Here is a 27,093-nt window from a genome sequence, read left to right on the forward strand (position 1 = left end):
TGATTGGTTTAGCCTCTACAGTGCTCCGGAAGTGAACCAGGAGGCGTAAGATCTGTTTAGGGCTTGTGCAGGCATATGTATTCATTTAAGGGAGAGTTTAGTATGCAACGGATTTGTTCTGGTTGCCCCCCAAGAAAAAGCTCTGGATCCAGTGACCTTGAGATGTTTTTTTCATTTGCTCCATTTGTCAGATGCAGCTGTGGTCATGAAACCAGCCACACAGATAAGAAATGCTGTTGGCTTTGTAAGGTTTATTTATCAGTGAATGCATACTTTCCTATGGTTAATCAGCTATTAATGCTCAAAAGTTTTTAAATCCTTGTTAAGAAGATAGAACTATTGTTAATCTGTCATGACTACGGGAGTCCTGCCACTGTAGTGAAGCATTGCTGTTGAAAAACTCAGTCATATAAATAATTTGTGCAGTATAGTGTTATGTTTGTTTAAAAGGTTGCTGTTGCAGGCTTAGATACGACTGGGTGATCTGCATTGTTCAGTTGCATTCAGAGTCTTTCAAGCTAAGGAGGTACTTCAGTGGTGAATCCCTGTGTGGTGGCTGCAGTTTGACAAGTGGTTCCCTGGAAGTAGGAGGGAGATCTCAAGAGTCTTCTTGGAAGAATTATGTGGAAACAGGTTCTGCAGGGAAGAGTCTAAGTTGGTTGATATTCAAGGATCATTTCTTCCCAGGCTTAAGAACAGTGCATCCCAATGTGCAAGAAAGCAGGCAAAGTAGATGAGAGGGCCTATGTGGATCATTAAAGAGCTCCTGTCATTACTCAGGCATAAGCAGAAAACACACAGGAGATGGAAGGAGGGAGAGGCCACTCAGACTGAATATAGAAATGTTAACAGAATAAGTAAAAATGAGATAAGGAGGGCCAAGGCAAATCTGGAAATAATTCTAGCCAAAGATGTCAAGAAAAACCAGAAGGTCTTCTTGAAGTACAACAATAACAAAAGGAAAACAAAGGATAATGTGGGCCTGTAACTTAATGGTGGAGAGAAGCTGGCATGGGAGTCCAGGCAAGGCAGAGTTACTGAACACTTTCTTGCATTGGTCTTCATTGACTAGAATAGTCCTCAGGGATCTCTGACCCAAAAGATCAGTATAAAGTAAAGTTGCAATCAAGGCTTTCCTTTGATCATGTTAGAGAACACTTAGGTGATGTTGACATGCACAAGTCCCTGGGCCCTAATGGAATGCATCAACAAGCACAGAGGGAGCTGATGGGCACCATAGCAAGGCTGCTCACAATCATCTCTGAGAGGTTGTGGCAGTCATGAAAGGTGCCTGAGAACTGGAAGAAAGTTAATATCATCCCAGTTTTCAGAAAGGGCAAGAAGGAGGACCCAGGGAACTACCAGCCAGTCAGCCTCACCTCAGTCCCTGGAAAGATGGTGGAGCTCCCCATTCTGGAGGCTGTCTCTTACACGTGGAAGACAAGAAGGTGGTCATGAGTGGTCAACATGGATTCACAAAGAGTAGATAATGATTGATCAACCTGATTGCCTTCTATGATGAAACAGCTACCTCGATAGATAAGGGAAGAGCAGTGGATATTGTCTACCTCAACTTCAGCAAGACTTTTGTTAGTAACACCCCAGAGTCATGTTATAGTGCAGAAAATAATCAATAAGAATGCATATAATAAAGCATGCAAAATATCTTCTGTGCATCTTCTTGATCTGCCCCTTGCTATACTGCACACAATAGCCACCCTTAAAAGCAAGACTGTGTATGTAAATAGTTTTTGTTGCAAAACACTACAGGCAAAATATATCTGTATTTCTATGTAGTAACTTAACAAGTACATTAACTATTAGTTATTGCTTTTCATAAATGCCTTAAATCAGGACAGAAATTAACAACATAGGGAGTGATGGAATACTTATCTTCTTGTCTATGATAAAAATAATATATTTTAAATTGTTTTGCAAACAGTATAAAGATTTATGATGTCTTCAGCAGAGTTATTTGACATATGAAAGTGAGAAAACAGGAGGAACTACAAGGGGAAAAAGTGATACTTACAAGCATAGAAAGTTTGTCTCTCACGGAGTAGGTAAATTCTGTTTGGTAGCTAGGAAATTTTTCCTTGCGTATGGCATGGTATTGCCATATCGGATGATTCAGAGATGACAAGGCATTATGAGATTAGTGATTAATTGAAAGACTATTTTTTTTTATTTGCCCTCTATAATTTCAAGATGGAATCTGTTTGTTTTAAAGCCTTCCTTTATTGCCATGAGAGATAGCAGTGTTTTGGTCTGAAACAAAGCAGAAACAGAACTTTGTTTAAAGCTGAGACTTGAAAAGAAAACTTCCTGCTATTGCAACACTCCAGATATCAGCATACTGGCAGCCCTGTAGCAGCTTTTCTCTCTCTCCTTGCATGACCCTCTAAGCAGTGTCACTTCAGAAAGTAGAGGCAGTGATTTCCCCCCCAAAAATGGAGTTCTGTGACCTTAGTTAAATCCCAGTGGGCTTGGGCCTTTACAAATCTCATGGCTTGCAACTTTTGCATTTCATGTATCCTGAGACAGCAGCTCACAGCTCCACTTTGATCCCTAGAATACAATAGGAAATTCTCAGTAAGTCATGGGTCTAGTCCACCTTTAAAGCACCTCAGTTTGTCTGTAATGATATTAAATTGCTCTTGTGGCTGAATTATCTATGTCTTTTTAATGTAATTTTCCAAAATTGTATTCCCACTGAGAAAAAAAAAAAAAAGTTTTGTAAAGGCAAGCTTGAAATACATTTTCAGATTTGCAAAGGAGTTTTCAGAATTTCCATCCAAATCCCAAGCCCCAGTGGGATCTTCTAAAGATATTTTAAAGGCATCAGAACTTAGTTTCTTCCTAAATGTCTCTTGTACTGCAGGATCTCTGACAGCCTCTAATCCTTCCAGGCTTCACAGCATGCTCTGAAATTGCAATTTCCTTTTCTTCTTTGAAACAAATTCTTATCATTTCTTGCATATGTTATAACAGCTGACAGCATGAAGTCCCAGCCTGAATATTAAGACTGTAATTCTATTTCTTGAGTTGTGGTGCAGTGTATAAATTCATTCAACTGGACTTTCAAGGTGGGTGCCACCAAAACAAAATCTCAATTAATTTACAAATGAAGCAGCTGATTCACATTTTAACAAGCTATTGTTTTCCCAGTTTGAATTCTATGATTTCTTGAATCATCAGCTTTTCTCCAAGATGCCCTGGGTTGTATTTGCACTATTAATCATGCATTTTGTCTTTTACTTAGTACACGTATTTACATAACTGCAGGATTAGTTAAGAGAAAGGGCAGAATGTGGCTTCCAGATGAAGTGAAAAAAAGTTCAGCAGTCGAAAGAAGTTTCAGCAAATAGCTGCAGGTCGGGAATTCTGAAAACCACTGAGATATGTCTGAGATAACTGGGCAGTGGAAGCTTTTTGCCAGTTGGGGTGATGAGGGTAATACCACTTCTTACTGGTATTTTCTGTGTTGAGTAGGAGATATCATTCAGGCAATTTCTATAAAGTACTGCCAGACTCTATTTGAATTTCATGCCTAGGTTTACTAGAGTATTTGGCTATGACATTGTATCTAATTTCTGTTAATTGTGAAGGTATTTGATAGTGTCTGCCTTTTGCATTACAAGATAAACTTTTTTCTTGTTTGTTGAAAAGATCTTTTTAATAGCATGTTGGTTCAACTTTAGCCTTTGGCTATTGCAGTGTTGGTTTCATACAACAAGTGTGAATTTAAAGAATTATTAAAAAATCAGGCTGTGGTGGGCCTTTGCTTATATCAGGAGAGGCTTAATTCTCCCTGATGTCTTCTGACAAATGAGTGACATTTTTAAATCAGTGTTTTAAAGCTCAAGAGGATAGGCCCTCATCTCCTCTTAAGCTGCTTGTCTCAACATTCTCAGATTCACTTGCTGGAGCAAAAATCTGCACAAGTGCACCTGGCACATTTTGCCAGAGGACTTGTTATAGCTCCAAAGCTGAAATTCAGAAGTGCAGGGACAGACCTTGGACTGGGAATTAGATGAGGGATTTCCCACTTCAGCCAGGTAGGCAAGTAAGAGGATGCATCATTCCCAGAGAAGAGCCTCCTTCCCCATGGCTGTGCTGCAGGGTTATTTTAATTCCTTGTGTGAATGTGCATGCACAGCAGCTTGAAGCTCATCACAGCCCTACTGATGTCCCTCTATAAAGACAGAGAGTCCTGGAAGGGAACACCTCTTCAAAGTAGGAGTCTGTTGTATTAAAACATCCACAGAGGAGCATGCGTGGGCTAATGAACCATCAAGCATTTTGCTACCCCTTGGGGGAATTTTCAAAGGACACTGAGTCCCAGGGAAGGACGGTTCTTTCTAACCCTGAGAACTATCCCTGTTTTGACTGGAAAAATTAAGGTTGAGGGTTTACATAAAGACTCTGAAGATGCTTCAGCACTCTCCCTTTTGTGTGCTCTGCAGAGATGGAGTAGGAGAAAGTACCCAGTGTATCCTCTGAAAACTGTGGTAGCTGCTGTCAATCAGATGTCTGAAGATTGGATCTGCCTGAATCTTGATATTGTATGGGCAGAGTCACTCATGATGTGTTTGGGGTTGTACCACATGTGTTAATGGTGGGTGGCATCACCTCAGTACTATAAATATCCCATTGGGTAGTGGCACAGTGTTAATTCTTGCATTAGTTCGTACCATTTTTACTGGCTTTTTCTAATCAAATATTTATAAACAATTCCATTGTACTCTCTGGCATCTTGAGGCAGTTCCGTAAAGGAAACCATTAATTTTCTGCTTTACAGCATTGGTTGATTAGAAGCTTTGTGGAGGAGGATCTGATATGAAAGCATAGAAATGAAAACAGTAAGCAACACTCCTGCCAAGCACTGTAGCCTGTTGCTTTCATTCATCAGCTGGTTTTGTTCATTTGCCCGAAGGAATGCTAGTGAATGAGTCTTATTGGAGAGCTGCACAGACTGTGAGGCAGCGCTCAGGAGCACAGCAGCCTCGCTTCCTTGCTGTTTTCTATCAGTATCCCTGTTCCCAACACCAGAGGTCAGCTTTCTACTGTTAATTTGAAGCCCTTTCTGCTGTAGCTATGGCATCTAGCCTTTACAAGATACAAGGAAACCAATGAGAAGTTCCAGCCCGCCTCCAGATAAAACATACTTTGCAGGAAGTGTTAAGATAGAAATAGTTACATGGTGGGTAACCTGTATTGCACTTCTCCCAGAAGTGAATAATTTTCAGTTGCCTTTCTCTTTCATCCAGGAGCAGCAGTTATCTATTTGTTGCTTAGACTGACTTCAGAGCCAGTGGATGTGACAGCTCCTTCACGGTGACTTGGGACTGCAGAGTGGGCAGGAGCTCTGCCTGCCTGTTTTAGTTACTTACATGGTCTTCATTGCTGTCATGTCTGAGGTTCCTTTCTGCCTTGAGAGTCTGTGTCTTTCCAGATGAGGTCACAACGTGCTGCTTTACTTCTTAATGATGAAAAATCTAAGCCAACGGGCTCACAGAAAACAGCAAATACCCAGATCAGCATTCATCTCACATCCTGTAGAGCAGTCCTAGAAACAGCAGGCTCTATCCCAGCAATTCCCATAGGATGGATGTGATTCTAGAGACATTTTTTTCAAATAGGTTATTCAACCCTCATTGCTGTTTCTGCAGACTTGTGCCATCACACCGTAATTCTGTTCTGGAGGGCCCCTAACTTTTCCCAACCATCCCATGCAAAGAGCAGGAAGCTTTCCAACTCAGTTGTCTTTGCTGATTAGCACTCAATTAGACAGTTGGGTCACCAGGCAGCTTTAAAGACCTAGCCCTCCTTAGATTTATTTTAGAAATTGCTAGTTATTTAAATTGAGAGTTACATAAATGTAATGTCACTATCAATGCCCAAAGGTGGCAGTGTAATTTAAAATTATTGTTTATTTCAGCCAGGTCAACTCAGGGCCTCTGGGGTGAGAACACAGAGGAGGGAATCAAAACTGTCAGAAGAAAAGAGAGATCAGCATTTTTAGCAGCTGCCCATGGTTAGATTGGTTTGTGTCGGTCATGAAACTGGACTTGAAAATATTATCCTATCTTGGTGTACACTCTGAGAAAGAAAATTTCCAACTGATCCTGTAAAAGCTGTTGCAGAAATGTATGTAAGAGGGTCTGACATGAAATGCCATAGCATTCCCTTACTTGAGAGTAGCAGGGGGAAGAAGTGCTACTTCTGTGTATGATGCTGGTGAGATTTTCCCTGGAATGTTATATCCAGCTGTTAACAGCTCAGTCTTCAAAATGGATGTTAAAATTCAAAAAGGTTCAGAGATGAACCATGTTTTGACTTATGTTTGAAAACTCTGCCTTACAGTTAAATTTTTAAACAATTCAACCTGTCTTGTTAAGAGAAGATTAAGTAGTGATTTGATTACTGTCCATTAATTACTTGAAGGGAAAGGAAGGAGATATCTTATAGAAAAGATCTCTTTCATCTTACTTTTTCATCTAGGACAATCTAGCAAATGGAATTAGAATTCAGAGATCTCAGAAAGCTGGAAATGAATTTTTAATGGTTAAAGTGATTAAGCATAGGAACAAACAAAGGATTTATTCATCACAACTATCTTCTTTAGTCTTAGAATTTACAAATCTGCATTGAACACATTCCATCATTAATTCTAGCAAAATGCAAGTTACTTTGTAAGCTCCTGAAATTAGATGGCTTGTCATTATTCCTAGGGCAGAATGGTACAAAGAAAATTTAAAGGGCCCCATTAAAGACTTTTTCTCCAAAGACTTTTCTGTCTTTTGTCCTGGAGATGAGCGTGGATCATTTCTCAGCAGAATGCATTAGTAAAAACCTGAAGGAAATCTATCTAACTTAATGTCTTCATTAGTTGAAACTTGTAAGATATTCAGACTCTTCTTAGCTTACCTTTGTTTTTTTGCTGCTGTGAAGCAAAACCACATTTTCTACAATGTAAAATCTTCCTCTGTTTGTCTCTGTTTAGAAAACTCAATCATACTTTCTCAATTCTTCTCTTCATGCTTGGTAATACTTACTAGGCTGCCAAACTGTAGAATATAACCAGAAATATCTGGATGCTAACCTCTATTGATTCATACGATAGGCCACTTCAGGTCAAGATTCTATCAGGAATACTTTGAAAATTCTGGCCAGAAGTAAGTGCAGATCAAATTTGCATATTTTGGAAACTTCTAGTATCAGAACAGTGTGAAAAGCTACTAATTTTGTGTGTTGTTGTTTTTTAAAAAATTATTTTCATGGAATGTTCTCTTGGGTGTCCCTTTGCTGTAGTATATGTGAGAGATGATAAAATTGAGTATTTTTTAGGGTATTGTAAAATGAAATCAACTGGAGAAGGCAGGAAGAAGAAGTATTCAGGGATGCTTAACTGTATCAGTGAGAGATCAAAGTGGTGAATCATGTAAGTAGATTTGAGTTGTTTGATCACTACACTTTTGTTTTTCTGGCTATGAGATTGTCCTGGCTTGGAGTAAATTAGGGAAGAACCTCCAAAAGGAGTCCCCTAAACCAAACCTCCACCACCCCTTCCCCCCGTCCCCAGCCCTGGGTTCGGGAAGGAAAATACCTCGGAGGAAAGTGGAAAAACCGGTTTATTGACAAAAATACACTCCCCAACACCGAATAGTGGGAAAAGACGGGTTACTGTGACGATGGGGAGGGTGCTGACGCGTCTCTGTCTGGTCCGGGTCTTCTCCAACTTCTCAGGTCAGGTCAGGTCCGGAGCCGGTTCAAACCTTGGGGGGGAGAGGGGAGAGAAAGGAAGGAGGGAAAAAAAACAAACAGAAGCAGCGGGGGGGGGGGGAAGAAAAACGGCGGCAGGGGCAGCCGGAGAGCAGAGCGAAGCAAAGCGAAGCGAAGCAGGCAAAATCAGCCGAGCCAGCTGAAGCAAGAGCCGAAAGCAGCCAAGAAGCAAAAAGGAGGCAGGAACTGCAGGCTCCTGCCCAAGAGGGCGGGATTCAGCTGCGAGACATAACAACATATCCAAGATATGGGATGGATATATGGGATAGGAGGCAGCTCAACCCAGAACAGAGATGCAGAATACAACTTTGCTGTGTGAAGAACTTGAGGCGCTCTGTGTTTGTATGACTGTACAATCTATGCGTCCTTAATTTTTCCACATTATGCTGGATTTAAATCATTGATGCAATTTAGTAAGTGGCTGCTCTTGGGAAAAGGCTCACCTGCAATAAAAGAAAGCAGCAGGTATTGCTCCAAGAGCTATTGCCAGGTCTTTCAGTCCTGAGTTATTCTTATCCATATCTAGAGATTCCTCTAGATATGAGAGAGCTGCCTGGGATTTGCTGGCATTCTCCAGCTTCTCTCATCAAATGGTGTGTGATGAAGTGGTTTCCAGCATTATATAAGAGATCTTCATAGAGGGACAGTTGTATCAGCTCTTGTATTGTTTGGTGAGTCCTCAAAAAAGAAGCCAGCACAGTAGATTCTCAAGATGCTGATAATTATCCCCACCTTGGCTCCCACTCAACAGGAAAGGAATTTTATGGAGCAGAATATGCTTTCTAGATGCTATGCCGTCTCAGGCTTCTTTGTATGCTGAAGAGATGCTGGACAGAAGACTGACTGTCCACCAGCAGCCTGGCTGGTGGAGATGGGAGATAATGGGGACATAAATTCCCCTTTAACTCCCACAGCAGATCCATGTGTTGGCCAGAGCTAGATCTGGTTTAGGTAGAGGCTGGCTTCTCAGAGCTGCAGGTCTACAAATCTGGCTGCCACCAGAGAAAGGTGGACGTTTCTTATGTGGATAAATACCTGGTGGAGGGGAATGACAAAACCTGAGATGGGCTCTTCTCAGTCGTATCAGACGAAAGATAAAAATCAGTTGATGTGTACTGAGATAGATAAAAGTCCCATAAAATGTAAGATAGGACTTCTTTACTGTGGTGGTGGTTGAGCAGAAGAGCAGGATTTCCACACTCTAGAGAGGCTGATTTTAAAAATCTGACAACATAGTCCTGGACATTGTTCTCTGACTGATACCACTTTAAGAAGGAAGAACTGGACTCTCCAGAGGTACCTTCAAACCTTAGCTATCCTGTGATTCAGTGATTTTTTCCTTTCTTTTTCATCCTTTTTCTGTCATATCTAAGTGTAAGCCAAAATTCTGCCTCATGTTTTGCACAGATACTTGATGCTTTATGTGAAACTTACGGAGCAGTTCCATTCCCTAGTAGCAGCTTGTTGTTCTTTGGAATTTTCACTCTGAAGGACCCTCTGTCCTTTTGCCACAACTATCTTATTCCCCCTGGCCTTGTTACTTGGTCAAAGAATTGAAATCTATTGCTTTGTGGCAGTATACAGTGCACACTGATGTTATTCAGGCAATTTGGGGGTGAGGAAGGCCAAGGTTAAGCTGGAACTGAACCTAGCTAGGGACACAAAAGAGCTTCTATAGATATATTAACCAGAAAAGGAAGGTCAAATGAGGTGCAAATGAGGCCTTTTCTGCCTCAGTCTTCAACGGTAACCTCTCTTCCCACACCTCTCACTAGAGGAACAGCAGGATGGGGGCTGGGGGAGCAAAGACCCTCCCACTGTAAGAGAAGGTCAGGCTCCTGACCACCTGAGGAACCTGAATGTGCATAAGTCTTTGGGACCCAATGAGATGACGTGGTTGCCGAGCCAGGCTCCACGATATTTGTAAACTCATAGCAGTCAGATGAAGTCCCAGGTGACTGGAAATGGGAAGCCACTGTACCTATTTTGAGAAATGGTAGAAAGAAGGACTCCAAGAACTACTGACCTGTCAGCCTCCCCTCTGTGCCTGGGAAGATCATGGGGTCTAGTTTCCTCCTAAAACTCTGCTAAAGCACATGGAGGTGAATTGAGGCAACCAGCGTGGCTTCACCAAGGGTAAGTCCTACCTGACAAACCAGAGGCTTTCTGTGGTACTGTGACTACAGGAGTGGACAAGGAAAGGGTTACAGATGTCATTACAGGGACTTTTGTAAAGCCTTTGACACGGTCCCCCACAACATCCTTCTGTCTAAATTGGAGGGAGATGGATTTAACGGATGGGCTGTTGGGTGGTGAGGCATTGGTTGGATAATCACATCCAGAGCATTGTGGTCAATGTCTCAGAGTCCCAGCGGACATCAGTGAGAAGTGGAGTGCATCATGGATCCATACTGGGACCGGTGTTCTTGGATATCTTCACTAATGGCACAGAGGGATTGAGTGCACTCTGAGCAAGTTTGACAACACATGCTGAGTGTTGCTTTGACACACCTGAACAATGGGATGCCATCCAGAGAGACCTGGACAAGCTTGAGGAGTGGGTCCACGGGAACATCATAAAGTTCAAGGCCGTGTGCACGGTGCTGCACCTGGGCAGGGACAACCCCCAGTATCAGCACAGGCTGGGCATGACCAGAGCCAGAGCAGCCCTGCCCAGAAGGACTTGGGGGTGCTGGTGGGTGAGAGGCTGGACATGCCCTGGCCATGGCACTGACAGCCCAGAGAGCCAAACATGTCCTGGGCTGCATCCAGAGCCCCGTGGGCAGCAGGGGAGGGAGGGGATTCTGCCCCTCTGCTCTGCTCTGGTGACACCCACCTGGAGCTCTGCATCCAGAGCTGGGGTCTCAGAATGGGAAGCACAGGAAGCTGCTGGAGTGAGCCAGAGGAGGCCACCAATGTGATCAGAGGGATGGAGGATAACTCATAATGAGAAAAGGCTGAGATAATTTGGGTTGTTCAGCCAGAAGGGAGAGGGCTTCAGAGGTTTTTGTGGCATTTCAGTATCTGAAGGGAGCCTTCAAAGACTATTTACATGAACATGTAATGACAGGACACGTGTGGATGGTTTCAAACTGAAAGAGAGCAGGTGTAGATTAAACATTGGGAAGAAATTCTGTGAGGGTGGTGAGGCGCTGGCACAGGTTGCCCAGAGAAGTTTTGGATGCCATGTCTTGGAAGTATTCTAGGCCAAGCTAGATGGGCTTGGAGCAACCTGGTCTAGTGGAAGGTGCCCCTGCCTGTGACAGGGAAATTGGAACAGGATGATCTCTAAAGTCCCTTCCCACTCAGGCCATTCTGTGATTCTGTGATTATGTTTGAGACTAACAAATATTCAGGTATTTCTGCTTTCTTTATTTTTTCTTATTTTTTTAAACTATTTTTTTCTCTGAAATCTGCTTTTAGTAGCTCTCAAAATCCATTTATGCTAACCCCAAATTATACACTTCACCTATCTGCTTAAGATACATAATATTTCATGTACTAAAAATAAAAGCAAGAAAACCCCCCACAATTTCTGTCAAATAAGTGTTTGGTTTATATCCCATATATATATATTTATACATAGAGGAATGCTGAAAAATATTGTCCAAATTTAATGTTCAATAGCTGGCTGCACAGAAAGATGGGAAGAGGTTCATTAGGGACCTGGGAGATGCTTAATTACAAATTACTAGGGGCCTAGGCAGTCCTCTGGAAGAAATATCACTGGTTTTATGTCCTTTCTTTGTACACTTCCTTAAACATTTGATGTTAACCAGTGCTGCAAACAGGTTAGGGGCAGGTGTTGGATCTGTAATGGCTTTTCTTAATTTTCATGATGCATGCTATTGCAAAATTGACTACATGCCCATATGTATGACTCTGCTTCTTCCTTGCTTCTCTATCAAATCTGAGTTTCTGCCAACTGTTTTCAAAAGTGTTCTCAGAGCTGCTGTATCATTCCTCATTGTCTCCTCAATGGCCTGAGCTGTACATGTCCATCTCATCAGGCATCATCTGTCTGCTTCCAAGAGACCATAGCACTGCCATAAAACATTAACTTTCCTGACTCTTAATTATGGAATACATAAGCATCTCCTGCAGTTTGTGCATCCCCCTTAGTGCTGTTCCAGTCAGGGTTACTAAAATGCTGGCAGTCTGGCTTGTTTGCAGGCTGGTGTGATTATCCAGAGGCAGCACATTTGTAAATGTGCATTTGTGGCGTGATCCTGAGTATTTCTAATCGTTGGGTGTCACCTGGAAGCCCCTCACTTGGCCACTTGATGGCACTCTTAAATATTTAGTTGGTTGCAAGTGTTCTCAAATGTACCAGTTTCCTAGAACAGGGATATAAGAGAAAGCTTCAGGTGTTAAACAGTGAAATACTATCAAAATTGGAGCTTATAAAAACAAAACAAAGAAAGGCAGGAGCAAAAGTTCAGGTGATTATGCCAAATGCTGCCTGGTGTGTGATTAGGATTAGTACCTGTCCAGCTTCCCAGCTCCAGAGTGTTCTGCAAAGGCAAGAGCTGCCTCAGCTTTTCCTTGTAGGAGAGGTGCTCCATCCTTCTAATCATCTTGGTGGCCTCCTCTGGACTTGCTCCAACAGATTGCAGTCTGATGTGCTGAAGACACCAGAGCTAGATGCAGCGGTCCAGGTGGGGTCTCATGACAGCAGAGCAGAGGTGCAGGATCCCTTCCTCAACCTGATGATTGCTTTCATAACATACAGGTGGTTGCACAATTATTATTTACGTTGTAAAATCAGACCCTTATGAGCATCTTATTTAAAGAAAGAAATTTAAGGGAGAATTATGGCGTGTGGTAGACCCATGATGAAAAAGCCTGTTGATCAGAATAAGAAACCCCAAGTTTTCTATAGAGTATTGCAGACTTAGCCAAGTGGCTCGCATATTCCTTCTCTGCTCACCTGCTTACCTCACTCTCAAGGAAGAACTGAGATGAAAGCCAGATCTTCCTTCTCTTTTCAGGACAGTGCTACATCTTTTCATCCCCTTTCCCCCTCTTTTTGCTTGCTTTTGAGCCTCTGCTCTCACAGGCCCTGACAAACAGTGAATGGTTCCAGTGGTTCCTAAACACTCATTTTTGTTGGCTGGGTTGGCTCTGGTTTTTCTTGTATTACTCTGCCAGACTGCATTTCAGAGTAAGGAAGGTTATCTCTATCTATCCATCTCTGTTTCTGAGGTGTGTCTTGCCTCTGACATGTGCGGGGCCCACAGTACATATTATGACTGATACAAGGCCTCAGGACATGTATAAATTACAACTTGCTTCATCATCTGTCAATTTTGTCTTCTCTAAAATATCGAGAAGACTTTGAAATTCTGGTGTTGTACTTCTCTTATCCAAACTGCAAGTTCCTAAGCGCCCCAACTAAAGATGTTAACTGGATCAGGAGTAACAGGGATTAGTCAAGCAGCTAGTGGAAGGTGTCAAGCAGAATGTTAAATTTGACATTCAAGCATCTAAATCAGCAAAAGCCAGAATGACCTCATTTTGCCTCCTCTGCACTGGTGGACTTGCTCAGCATTTGCAGATCTTGCAGTACCAACATGACTAATTGGAAGGTACGTATTTCCTTGTGATAGGAAATGCCTGTGCTCTCAGAGTTCAGGCCCAGTACAGGTGGTCTCAACAGGGGCATTCAGCTTCCACTGACGAATGTGGAAAATAAATGCCAGTGAAATTATCATCTGAGACAGAGAGGATGCAGTAGTAGCCCTAGATCTAGGCATTATTTTCATTGGTCCTGTGGATGGGAATATAAATTCACAGCAGATGAAATGTGTGACTGATGAAAAGGCAGGTGAAGTTGTAAATCATGCTGGGAACAGAGCTATCGTACAGAGTGATTAATGTTGTGGTAAACCAGAATTATTCAAAGCAAATGCATTTTAGTGCAATCAAATATAGTATTATACCTCTCTAGACAAAAAGGACTGTTGTATTTTGGAAGCCAGCAACTCTTAAAAAAGAAAAAAAGGAAGAAAACCCCACTTTTGTGTACAAGTAAGAAATTTGAGTCCCTGGTGTGGTATCTTCGGAAGAAGGCTGAACATGATTCTGGTGTGCAAACAGGGAATCCTGAATATTAGTAGAGATATTATTCAAATATTAGTGAGACTAATACTGGTATATTATGTTTGGTTCCAGAGTCAACATTTTTCAAAGCATGCAGAAAAACTGTAGGTAGTTCAGAAAGAGCCCCAAGTTGATTCAAGAGTTGGAGAGCATGCCCCAAATGTGGAGAGAGAACAATGTCCAGTTGAAATTTGGACTTGAAATGAATTATGTCTGGCCCTTGCACCAATCCTAGCTGTGTGATATCCTCCACTTATCTCTGGAAAGTTTCTTAATATTCTACTCTTCTCCATGTCTGCTGAGAAGTGGCTTCCTCTTTGCAGCTGTGGAGGCAGTGCCTTTCACTGGATATGGCAAAGTTAATGTTGGTTCCTGGCTTTTTGCTAAGCAGCCCTCTGTGTGCAGTGCTGGTGAAAATAAATGGGATTTTTTTGAGTTCAGGCTGTGATGGTTATCAAAAGTATGCTGAAATGTTATTAGTGTTCGGTTTTTGAAGTATCTCAATGAAAAGAAACACCAGATTATAAAAGAAGTCCTTTATCCAGTCAAGGTAGGAATAATAAGAATTAGCAGTGACAAGCCAGATAAGTCAAGTAAGGAATTAGGTACAGCTTTTTAATCACTCAAAGCAATTAAACATTGAAACAAACTGCAGAATGAAACAGTGGCTTCTCTGTTTTTTGAGATCTTCATAAGTATGCATATACTTGCCAAAACCAAGTTATCAGGCTCAAAACAGGATATGCCAGTAATATTTTTGGATCTGTGAAAAAGAGAGGCCAGGCTTTCTGGCCTTGAGTTATAAAGTAACGAGTTCTCAAAACATTTCTGGGAAAGGACTCTTTTGAAAGTCCAATATTCATATTTTCATTGCCCACAGTATGGTTCAAAGCCTGATCCATAGTGATATGGGATATATCAACACAGCACTTTCTTGTACACAGGTATGGTGTACTTGAGTACTCTGGGCATTTAAGGGAATAGGAACAGAATGAGCACCAATGATCCTAGTTTAAATTTCTCGAGGATCCTGGAATGCCTAAGCAGAGCCCTCTGAAGCCCCAGCTTTGTCTCCTGTTCTAGCTTGCTGTAGTGTCTTTGGCAGTCTCCTCTGCTGCCCTTTCTTATTCTGTAAAAAGGAACATTGCATATACAAGCTTAAAGCACTCTCAAGAGGTGTAAAACTTTCAGATGTTGTTGTTATTCCTGAAGAGCTTTGAAAACACATTCAGTACATGCCCAAACTCTCTGAGCTCTTGGAAAGATTTGTTCTTTCCTGATTTTTATGAACTACTGGCATACAGTTAAGCTCAAAGTGCCAGCTGTTTCCTTTCTTACAGCACCAATTCTGCGACTGCAGCAGAGTGTGGAATTGGCACAGCTTTTTAAAATAGGCCAGGAGAGAGTCTTGCTAGAGCAGTGCAAGGTCATTCAACTTGTTTCACAGTGGGTTAGATTAGCTTGTGCTCTGTGCGCTTGCTGCACAGGGTTTGCTCACTGATAAAAAAAAACCCGTAGTGAAAATTTGCTAATTTGTGACTTGCCCAGTCATCATGTCTATGCCATGCAGATGGAAGCACAGCATTATTGTTAGATTGTGCTCAAGGCTTTGAAGGTTTCCAATTTGCTCGGGAAGATTTGCTTTTTGTGGTTTGGGGGTTTTTGGGGGATTTTGGGGGGGTTGTTTGTTTTTGTTTTTGTATTGTACTCTATATTTTAAATATTGGAAATACAAATAAATAGCTGAGATACACCTTTGGCTACCAACAATTTTGTCTGTGAAACTGATGTCTCCTCCCCAGAAGAGACTGCCTCACCAAGTATAGAGCACAGCCAGCCCTTTCCCTTGGCTTCTTAAAAAACCAGTCGTAAAGGATAGAGCCCCAGCCTGCCAGCTCATCGAAGCATTAATGTATCTGGGAGAGTAGAAGTGATTGTGTAGCTGTGATGCTCAGAAAAAATCAGCTGTTCACAAATGTACTTTCTTTTTTTCTTTTTTTTCCCAGATGGGCTCTTAGAGGACACAGGACAGATTTTAGTCACCAGTAAATCTTTTTAGCATTATGATGTCTTGGTCCAAGCCATATTTGTGAGACTGTGTGCGGACTTGAATTTTAGAAAGCAATCACAGGATCACAGGATCTAATATACAACGCTGCAGTGTTTTGGGTTTTAAATCCTCTTTTAAAAAGAGAAAGTAATATGCCAGTTTATCACACAAGAAACTGTAGCACTGGCTCCTTGTGTAGTAAAAATACTGACTTTCACTCATGTCCACGGAAGGTCCCCGTCCTGAGATTTATTATGTGGTTGCAGGATTTACCCTAAACATTGTGCTTTCTACCTTGAAGATGCTATTGCTTTGAGCATAATGGTTCAGCTGCTAAGCATTTTGGAGGAAATGGAAGAAAACTATGTATGTCTCATAGCTTTTTTCATGAGTAAAGAGGGGAAGGTACAAATAATTTTTTTAAAATAAGTTGTCCAGCAAACAAGACTTTGATCTGATATTGGACATTTGTTCATTCTTTTAAATTCAGCTAAGAAGTAACATAAATTAAAAATCTGTTAAAGCAGGCACTTAGTAAGCATCAAACAAAAGATTCAGATGCTTTTCAGATTATTACTTTGCATAAACTATTTGGTGATATTACAGTGATATTCTGGGGTTCTTCTCTACCAGTACAGTATTTTTCTGAAAAGGATTTGGGGTGAATCTAAAGGCACATGCAGACAAGTATTTTAGACAGTGGTCATAGTTGGTATGAAACCTATTTCTGTTTGCATGTGATGCTTACAGGCTCAGTTCACCATGTTGAGACCAGTAATCATGCTATCTGCATCTTTTCTTAGCAAAACTTGTCTTCCTAGATACAGTTGTTACATGTTAGGGTCTAAAATTTAGCCTCTGCTCAGGTAAACACTGAGGGATCCTCATGGCAGCAAAAGTCTGTTCAGTCTCTTCTTCTTGCTGTGCTGCCTTGTGTCTTCCTGTAAAGAACAAGTCCTGCTGGCAGTGATTATGAGAAAGACTGTCCAATATCTCTAATATCTCCAGTGCTTTTACCTCAGAAAAAAAACCCCACCAGTTTGCACTTCATAGGTCGACATGGGGAAGATATTCTCTATTCTTCCAGTCCATACTGGTGTATCCATGAAGTGCAGAGCATCTGTCTCAGGTCTGAAGCCTCTGCTTTCACTTCTAACAGTGGTTCAGCATTGTCAGATCTTGGGTCTGCACCTTTTACTTGGCTGTGCTCTGTGATCTTCTACCATTGATTCACCCTGCATCCTGAAACATCTAACATCTCCTTGTTTAGATGAGAACCTGTCTGCCCAGTGTTTTGGGGCAAAGTGCAGTACTCCACTTGTTTTTACTGAAAACCAAAAATCTTTTTCTTGCAAAAGCTGCTTTTCAAAGCTATAGCACAGATGTGCTGCTGTGGGTATGTGCTGTGCTTGCCATTCTGGAACACTGAATATCACTAATGAAATAAACTCTTTTAAAAAATTATTCATTAACAAATATGTTGGTATGTCACAGGTTATTACTCTGGATGAGAATTCACTCTACATTAAAATGGATTTATATGCCTATGCTCAGCAGGTTAGTGTTTTACTGGGGTTTATGTGTCGTCCTTCAGTGTTAATTGTGGGTAATTCTCATCACATTACCTTTCATCGAGAATAGGCTGTACTTTATCAATCTTATTATTCAGACTTACATGTGGTATTCACATATCTGTGATTTAACTCACATTCCTGACATTTGATAACATAAAGGAGACAATATGAGTAGGATTCAGTTCTGAGATTAGGGTAGGTTTAATATTCCATAGTGGCTGCTGCCAGTGGACCTAGAGAGTAAATCAGCACTAACAGTAAACTCCCCTTTAAGCTGCTGCTGGTACTGATAGTAGCAGGAACTTGGACTCTGACTGCATGGCCAGCCATACACAGACCTTCATCTGGGTGTCATAATCTGAAAACCAAACCCTGCATTTCACTCTGCCAGACTTTCTTCCCAAGGCTTTGCTTTTCTCCTGCTGGACTAACCCCCAGGTTGGCTTGCTGAAGCTGCTGAGTGATTTCACCTGATGAAGGCCCATTCTATCATCTTTCACTGAGGAATGGGGGTGGACTTTGTTCCTGTCAGATCACTGGGAAGAGAACCACCTCCAAAACCCCACTTAGATCTCTGGCTGAATCACCCCCTCTAGAGGTGTCTCTGCTGTCTGTGCAAGGAACATGGGGGCAGATCTCTGGAGCTCCCCAGCACAGTGCTAACAGATAGAAAATTAATGTACGCTACAGACCTTTTGGGAATATGCCTGGTTGGTCGGCCCACTCCAAGAGAAAAAGAGCATGAAACAGGTTGAATTGAAAAACAATCCAACCAATTTGACTTAATTTTGCTCTGAGTCACTCCTGGTGGTCATTTCCACAGCCTTCCCAAGTATTTTTGCTTCTGACAAGAGCACAAATTCATCCTTATCATGCATGGACCTCAACTAAATATCAGTTCAATGACATTACTTGGATAAGAACAAAGATAATTGAGTGAATGAGAAGAACTGGGAAATCTCTGATGGAGAAAATTAGTTCACTTTCTTTTCAGCAAGAATTCTAAGAATAATGCTCCCCTTCATTTAAAAAAAAAAAAAAAAAAAAAAAAAAAAAAAAAAAAAAAAAAAAAAAAGTTAGAAATACCATTTGGGGTCAGAAAGGTTTAAAGTAACATCAGTTTTGGAATCTCACCTGCAAAATAAATAAGATATTTTCCTCATCTATCCCCAGTACAGAGAGACCTGTGAAAATGTTCTATGTTCTATTTTAATAATCTAGTACATAGCAGCAATAATAGTTTTGTTAATGTGTGTTTCTTTACTGGTTTTTGAATGCTTTTATGTGGCCCTGTTAAACATGGAGTACACAATGTCTGTACCTGCATGCTGACTTGGAATCAGTTTACTGCTAAGGAGAGTTCTCTAAAGTTACTGTTATCACTGGAGTACACATTTACCAAGACCTGATCCTGCAGGTTGGACACAAAATGTTAAGCAAGGTAGGAAACACTTTCAAAAGGAGAGTGCTGTTCTGGAAACAGAATGTGTAGTGACTACTTGAAGCACAGAAAGCAGTAAATTTATTTCCCATATACTGTGTGCCTGAGGGCATTAGCAGTAATAAAAAATACTGGAAGGCTAGGATGCTCTCAGAGGCAGCATTGTTTTCACAGATTAGCAAAGTTCCTTCTTTGTTTCTGGAGAGCTTATCTACATCAACACCTTTTCGTTCCCTTTCATAGAATTTGGAAATTGTTTTTTTCACATGATCGAAACACCCTAAGAATTGCAGAGACAGTCAGGGCATGATAAGAAAAAACACAAAAGAATGATGGTCCTACTGAGAAAAGGGAGAGCTAATTTCAGGCAGCATAGAGAAAAGGTGAATGTAAATAGAAAAAGGATTGGAAAGTCTTGGCAAAAAAGGCTTCTGTGCCAAGCAGGGAGATGTTGGACATAAATAGAAAATAAAGCTATAGTGACTTTTACATTGTCCAGTTATGAATAATGGCAATTGTTATAATTCTTTGCAGATATGTTAATGAAATGTGTTTCTTTGAAAAAGTAGTGGAGACTGAAATAAAAAATATTGCCAATACAGAAATTGATATGGTGCTATCCATGGTTCAGCCTGTATGTCTGCATGTATGTCTGCAGTGTAGTGAAGTCCTAGCCCACAGAAAGAAATGTAATCCTAGCCCAAGGAAAGAAGTGTCGACAAAATTCTTTCTTTCCTCCATACTTCTCTTCCAAGGCTTCCCAGCTCTTTCTCTTTGGAAAAAAAGCACAACAAAACAGTAGTTTTGCTGCATAAGTACATTGTGCCTATGTTCTGGGGGTGGCATATCAATGGTGGAAAGGATGTAGGCACACCAATATGACCATTTGATCCTGTGACTGATAACTTTGCATTCAGGTAGGTTCCAGGCATAGGTGGGAGCTGTCTGTTTCGTTGTTTCAGTAGCTGAGGATCCTGGAAACTGATCTGACATCTCCTTGTTTAGATGACTTCATGAAACAGGGCCATGGCATGCTCGTGCTCTACACCCTGAAGAACCCCTCCTTCCCAGAGTACTCCTTCAGCAGTCAGAGTGGTGTTATGTGCCTGGACTTCCACAGTGACCACCCCAACCTCCTGGCAGTGGGCTTCTATGATGGCAATGTGGCCATCTACAACCTGAAGAAGGCAAGCTCTCAGCCCAGCTACAAGAGTACTGCCAAGTCAGGAAAGCACACAGAGCCAGTGTGGCAGGTAAGGGTGCTTTTCCTTTCCTGTGACTGAGCTTTGAATTGCATAGAGCTTGGGCACAGCAGTAAAATGTAACATGTATGGGGAAAGGTGCTGTTTTATTTTCTGTGCTGTTTTAGTACATGCAATTGATTAAGTTGTTTTTCAAGCTAATTTTGAAATATGCATAAAGGTAAAGCAATTGCATGAATCCTTGGTCCTTAGCAGATGCTAAACATGTGAGCAAAAGTTTGCTGTAAACAATTGTTTCTCCTTAGTTTTCATTATTATAATTGACTTATTTTTGGAGAAGAACTGGTACCCTCTCTATGTACCAGCATGCAACATTATTTGTGGTTCAAACAGAAAATCACAGGACAGCAATTGATGAGCAGTATATAAAAACAAGTAAAGCAAGTATATTAGCCTAGAAGAGAGCTCTGTTTAGCACAGTAAGTCCAGAGGCAGCTGCCTGTGGAACTGGCTGCTGGCAGGATTCAAGACGTATTACCTTGTAGTTGACTTGTAGTTGAACTTTAAGTACTCTAGTGATTTCAGAACTGTGATGTGCAGGAAATGTTCTTAAACTGCTGCCACTCTGACACAGGTCACAAAGAGCCACCAGATGGGTGGTACTTTGGAGAGTCAGGATAAATATTTTACTACATCCACCTTACTAGCTATGTCTGCAGTGTAATCTGAGCTCAGATTGAAGCTCTGGAAGGTATATGTGCTTTTGATCTTATTCTTAGCAGTAGAAGTGTGGCAGCACATATTTCAACATGGTCTGTATGAGCCTGTTGAGGTGCAGGGCTGTGTGTTTGGTTTGCTAGCCTGGGCTAAAGGTGTTGCTGCCATGACTGTGGCTGTCACCTCACTTAGGCTGGCTGATACAGTCACACACCAGTGTTCCTTGAACTTTAGTGTGTGCTTTGCATGGATTGTCCCCCAGCCATGGCTCTTTGTTATTGCATCTTCCAGTAAAAGTCCAGGAAATCAAGGGAAGCTGATGGGACTACAGATGAATGTGGAATATGCCAAGAGCAAGACCTCTGCTTGCTATAAACAGAGAGTTTGTGCAAATGTAACATTTCAGAGAAGACATGAATTTTATATTTCCTGCCTGTCTGTCCAAAGCTTTTCCTCTAGCAGATATTTATAGCTCTTCTAACAGGTTAACAGAGTAGCCTAGACACACACACTCACACACACACATACATACACACACACACACACACACACACACACAAAGAAAACTTCTGAGCTTTTCCCACGGCCATTTAGGCTTCCAGTAAAAAAGTCAAGCCAAATAGTAAGTCCTATATGAAGGCTTTCATGGTCTTGCTGCAGCATGCTATGGGAAGTCGCAGCTGTTAATGCACATTAGAGGCACAAAAATCCCAGATCCCTTGTACCTTAGATGATATTGGAAAGGACTGTATGCTGAAGGGCTGTTATTAGCAGCCTGATCCTTGCACATCAGGGGCAGATACATAAAGCGGTGGATGCATTCTGTGGGGGGGTTTTTAGGGGTACGTTTATGTGTACCTCTTGGCAGAGGTGAAGTGAAAAAAATCATTAGGTCCTCTAGGAAGACAGCTCTGAAAAGGAAAAAAAAGTACTCCATGGATATGGATAAATGTGTAAAGAAGTTTCTTCTTCTTTATTTCCAAAGCTTGAGTACTGAGAATCATAATTGTTAGTTTGCTTTGGCAATAAGAAAATTTATCTAAACAACCTGGTCTAGTGGAAGGTGTCCTTGTCCATGACAAGGAGGTTGGAACAAGATAATCTTGTTCCAGCTTTCCAATCCAAACCATTCTGTGATTCTATGATTAAAGTACCAATATTTTTACTAAACTTTAGAATTTTTAACTTGCTACAAAACTAGCAAGCAAAATTAATAGTTAGGTGATTCTACAGTAATGTGAAGATCTTTTACCTCTGTTGGAAAGATCTGAAGTGTAAGCATTTGTCAATATCAACCAAAAGGTTTAGAAAACATTCTCACTCCATTCGATGTGATGAAAAGCAGCATGGACTATATGCTAGGTTGAGACATTGGATTGTTATTCCTCATTCAGCATTAAATGATTCTAGAAAATGATGCCTTTTTCTTTCATATTTAGCTCAAAGATCCCCTATTCTCCCACACCATCACCCTACTAGTCTGAGGCCTGGTCTTTGTCTAGATACTAGACCTCAAAAAATCCCTCTTTTTTGGTAGGAAAAGTGAACAAAGTCGAAAAATAACCATGTTATCCTGAGCAATTAGGAGCCCTTGTTCTCTGGACTGCCTGGTTTTTTTCTTTTGAAACAATGCAGCCCTTTCACAATGGAAACAAAATGGGAAGTGGGTAAAGCAGACTGACAGCTCTTTTCTTGTGCTGTTTCATTTTCAGTGACTTAGTAATATCTCAGTACATTTGCATAAAACAAAGCTGACGTAATGTTCCCATTGTTAAGAACAAAATAAAATAATGCAAATTTTCTACTTCTGTTACCTTAGAAAGAGTTCTACCTGATACCATTCACTATTTTTTAAAAGAAGATAGCAATGGTTTCTTATTGATTTAGCAATTATCTCCCATGTATTAAGTGCTACTGCATTGTAAATAATGGAAAATTCAAGCCTGTTTTAAATGACACATTTCTAATTGCTTATTACTAATTGGTGAGGATCTAAATCCTCAGAGAGGAGTAAACAGAGAGAAATAAACACATACATAGATCTATGAATGGATAGGCATGCAGTGCAATGTAGCTAATACCACCAAAACTCAGGCATTACAGGATCATAGAACTAGAAATGGTCTCCCAGGTCAGTGAATTCAGGCCTCTATCTTTGAATGTAAACACTGGCTTACAAGGAGTCACTTCCTTTAAAACTATGTCAAATCTGTCATGTTCTGCTGGAAAAACCCTATGTGGAATTAACCTAAACCCGATTTTAATCAAAGTAATGCTCTATTAGTCAGCAAAATCCTCACACACCCATCATCTCTGAGTAGGCCTACAAAGCAAGTCCCTGAACTGTGTGTGTTTTTGAGCCAATGGCTCAGTCCCAGGGCTTGGCTCTGGAGGTTGATGAGGTTGGCTGATGTTGAACTATGGGAGCTGTGTTCTCTGGGAAGAAGTGACACCTTGCTGGGAAGCAGCTCTCCGCATAGAGCCTCTCCTTTTTCTAGCTTTAATTTTTTTCTTTCTCCTTTTATTTAAAAAGATTATGATTAGGGTTTATTTGCAGCTGAGAAGAGTACTTTTTCCCTTACCTTTCTACAGTGGGATATACCAAATATTTTAGGTTTGAACTTTTTGGAAGCTGGAATAGTTCAAAATTAGGGATTGATAACTGAAAATATGTGTCAGGATTTTTTTCTGTTGTTCAATGTCCTTCCTAAAACCCATTTTATTTGACAGATTTGCTTTCACTGTGCACTTCTATTTTACTTTCACATGATGCCAAATGGATGTTATTTCTGCTGAGACTAGTGCAGAGACAACACTGCTGCAGAGGGTTGGAAATAATTTTTTATTTTACTTGGTCACCATCAGAATTACTGATGAAATTCCCGCTGCAGAGTGTTGACCGAAGGATCTGCAACTGGAACATTTCTTTTGGTTGTGCTTCAAGCAAATCTCAGCTGTCACAGGCATGCCCGTGTGGGCAGTGTCGTTTGGAATTGCTATGGAGACCTCAATAGTTAGAAACACAACTTTGTTCAGTGTTAATTTACTGAAGCTGATCTGGCCTCCCTGAGGAGCTGATGCCATGGAGCTTTCGTGGCATCCTGAGAGAATTATTTTCTACCCTATATTCGTTCCTGGGAAGAGAAAGGGCTGGCCACTGCAGGCTAATTCTTCACCAAATGCAAGTCAGGTTAGATGTGGTTTGGATAAAGAAGTCAAGGCAGGATGGTAATAGCCTGCAAACTGCCAAAGGAAACTAAAAGGAGTGTCAGCTTGCAGAATAGTTTTCTAGCAGAATTTGAGGAAGTCACATCTCAAGTTTCAACCTGACAAAGCACCCCTGAAACCGCTCACTGGAGTTTGCTCCTTAATTGTGTGATCCCTTATATTTGTCTATTTTCTCTGTTCCAATCTAATTTCTTAAATAAATCTACACTGGACTTTTGCAGTTTGTGGAGCCACTCCAGACACTCACAGGAGTCTTGTTTTGCTGATAGAAGTAAATGAAAATCCCTTTAAAGTAAGCACAACCTGCTGTTCTTTACCCCGTTCTGTGCTTCTGCCCACAGCTCCACAAAGAAAGGTCTTTATTAGAAGCTGATCCTATTCGTTGCACTAAGGAGAGAAAAAAAGAATTTTGTTCATAATCCACTGTCACACCAGCACATTGTTTCATTTCGGATGATAAGCATTCGCCAAAATCTGTCATCTGCAGTCAGGCAAACAGATTTTGCTGCTTGCATTGCCTCTGAGATGTTAGTGCTTCACATAATACTTTGTTCCTTTGGCTTCAGGCACACGAATTGTTTGATGCAAAAGAAATACAAGAAAAATGTAAGACAGAATGTTGCTATCAAGGTCAGAATAAAAACCAGCTGTCTCAGAGCACCCTCAACACTGCTTCTGTTTCATTCACTAAGAAGCACAAAATAGGTGTTTGCTGAGGGAAGTTCAGTGAAAAAATCTCATTCAACTCTGTGATGATACTGATAGGAGATAACATTAGAGGAGAAACAGAAATCTGGAGAAGAAAGGAAAGCAACAGAGACTTGAAGCCAAAGAATCTGAACCCAAGAAAGGGGGAAGAATGTAGCCTGAAAGCAAAATAGAGCAGAGACCTAATTGTGAGGATCATTTAGCACCAAACCTCTTTAATAATGCAAGAGTAATGCAATGTGTTTCTCATATTGGGTCAGTTCAGTGTTTGCACAGAGGATCTTCCTCTTCAGCTTCAGCTTTCTATTTTTTTGTGCCCCCAGCCATCTCTTGCATACTTGGCCCAGTGCAAACATGGCAAAAAGTCAAATTAACTTCTGACATCCCAGAAGTAAAAGAGACCAGAGAGGTCACTTCACTCATTTTGTGCTGCACAGGAAGCAGTGAGAGGAACATCCATGGACCAGTGAGTATGCATTTGGGGTCCAGAAATTTCAGTCTGTCAAGAGGCTTCCTTGTGAGAGCAGTCCTTAATTGCAGTCCTGCTTCCTACACCGAATTCTGTGTCCAGTAACAGGCTGTTGCAGCAGTTGTCCTGTCTGCTGAGTACCTGACACTGGGCTCCTCACTGCAGCCCATAAGGCATTTAGTGACAGACAAGCATCAGTTTTGTCCCTGTCCTCTCCTGGAGGGAGCTGGGGAGGAAGGGGTGTGTTTGGCAAGAGTTGCCATATGCTTGCTGTAGAAATCAGGGTCGAGATCAGCAGCTTTCTGGTTGTCCTCAGTTGATGTAAGAGCTCGCTACAGGCGCAACCCAAATGGAGGAAATCCTGTCTCCCATGGAGTTAACTACTAGTACTTTTTGGAAAGGCTGTGCTGAGCCGCAAAAATTCATCCAGAGGCTTTGGGGTCATTTATGCATGGTAGAAGTGGCGGGAATTGCAAGATAGTCCTGTGGCAGAAATTCTGGGTAAAATCTTTTGCAGCATGCTTGTACTTTGTCCTGTGGGACACTTTTAAAGCCACTATAGGTTAGGAAAGGTGAACATCCAAATGCTTTTTCCTAAATGTCTTTGAAAATAATGAACAAAATCCATAATAGTTTAACTTTGGCGTTGTACATTTTGAGATGGTATCTAGCTGTGTCTTCTGGAGATTCAGAAATTATTCATGGTTATTTTTAAATTGTGCCTTGGGTGTGGATTCTTTTGGGTTAGAAATTGTCTAGTGAAGTGTCCATTGCAGGTCATGTAATGTTTGTCTAAAAATGGACTCTTTTTGCTTTGATGCTGCATTTCCCTCTGTACTTCATTCAGATGCTGAGCCTATTTTCTACCTTCTGCTCTCACTGATCATTGCTAAATAGATTCTTCTTTCTTTTCACTCTTACCCTCTTCCTTTTACTTAAGATCCAAACCATCCTTCTGTGGGTTTTCAGGTTGACTATTTCTTTCCTGGTATCTCCAAGCAACCTACAAGAAAGTTTATTTGCCAGTTAGTTGCACTGGGGCTGATTTTATCCATAAAATTTTATTTATGGATAAAATTTTGCTCACAAAATTTAAAAGTCCCTTCAAGCCTTGGGAAGCTGGAAGATGTTAGCCTGAGATTTAAAATATCAGAGAAGTTGTAATGCATTTGTTTGGTTGCTTGGATCTTTGAAATCTGTTCTGCTGCTTTATCGTGTGTATATAAATATGTTGATGGGTGTTAATGGCTCTTATACAGCCTGTGAAACAACAGAATGCTGCTCTGAAGAGGATGAAATAAAAGCAAGAGAATGATAATGGCAGAGTTAGAGACAAGTTGGGCAAGGAACGGTGCAGGCAAGGTCACATTGATACATACTGAAATACAGGGAGGTGGAGCTGGCCATGATTCCCACCCTTCTCCCACCCCAAGAGCCATGGTGAGCTGCCACAGCTTAATGTTGTGTCCAGGGCTTTCAGCATCCGGCAGGCCCCAGGAGAGGTCTCTCCTCTCTCCCCATCCCTGCTGCAAGTCTACTTGATCCTGTGATGATGGGAACCTTCTGTCAGGTGTATTGCACACACTCTCTCTGATGTAACAACATCAAGGCAGTTTGGGTGTTTGGATGTGAAGCTGCCTGCCCTTTGTGTCTGCTTTTCCTACACACAGAGTGGGAAACTTCATGTTTTGTCTATTGCAAATTTGGAATCCTGCACCATGAGCACAGTCAGAATTGAAACCAAGAGCTGTGAATTGCAGCTGGTGAAATATCCATGAGCTTTGTTGGCCTTTGGCATGCATTGCTCGGCTGTGTGC

The 27,093-nt window shown here is 41.3% G+C and overlaps 1 protein-coding gene across 1 annotated transcript in view; it reads left to right on the forward strand.

Moving 5' to 3' along the window:
• DNAI1 (dynein axonemal intermediate chain 1) overlaps positions 1-27,093 on the forward strand; it is a 139,793-nt gene that overhangs the window by 44,848 nt on the left and 67,852 nt on the right. Inside the window, exon 13 of the mRNA XM_066338637.1 lies at positions 19,958-20,205. Coding sequence (XP_066194734.1) covers positions 19,958-20,205 — 248 coding nt within the window. The remainder of the gene's footprint in view (positions 1-19,957; positions 20,206-27,093) is intronic.

This window comes from Sylvia atricapilla, chromosome Z (assembly GCF_009819655.1).
Source record: "Sylvia atricapilla isolate bSylAtr1 chromosome Z, bSylAtr1.pri, whole genome shotgun sequence".
Classification (NCBI taxonomy): Eukaryota; Metazoa; Chordata; class Aves; order Passeriformes; family Sylviidae; genus Sylvia; species Sylvia atricapilla.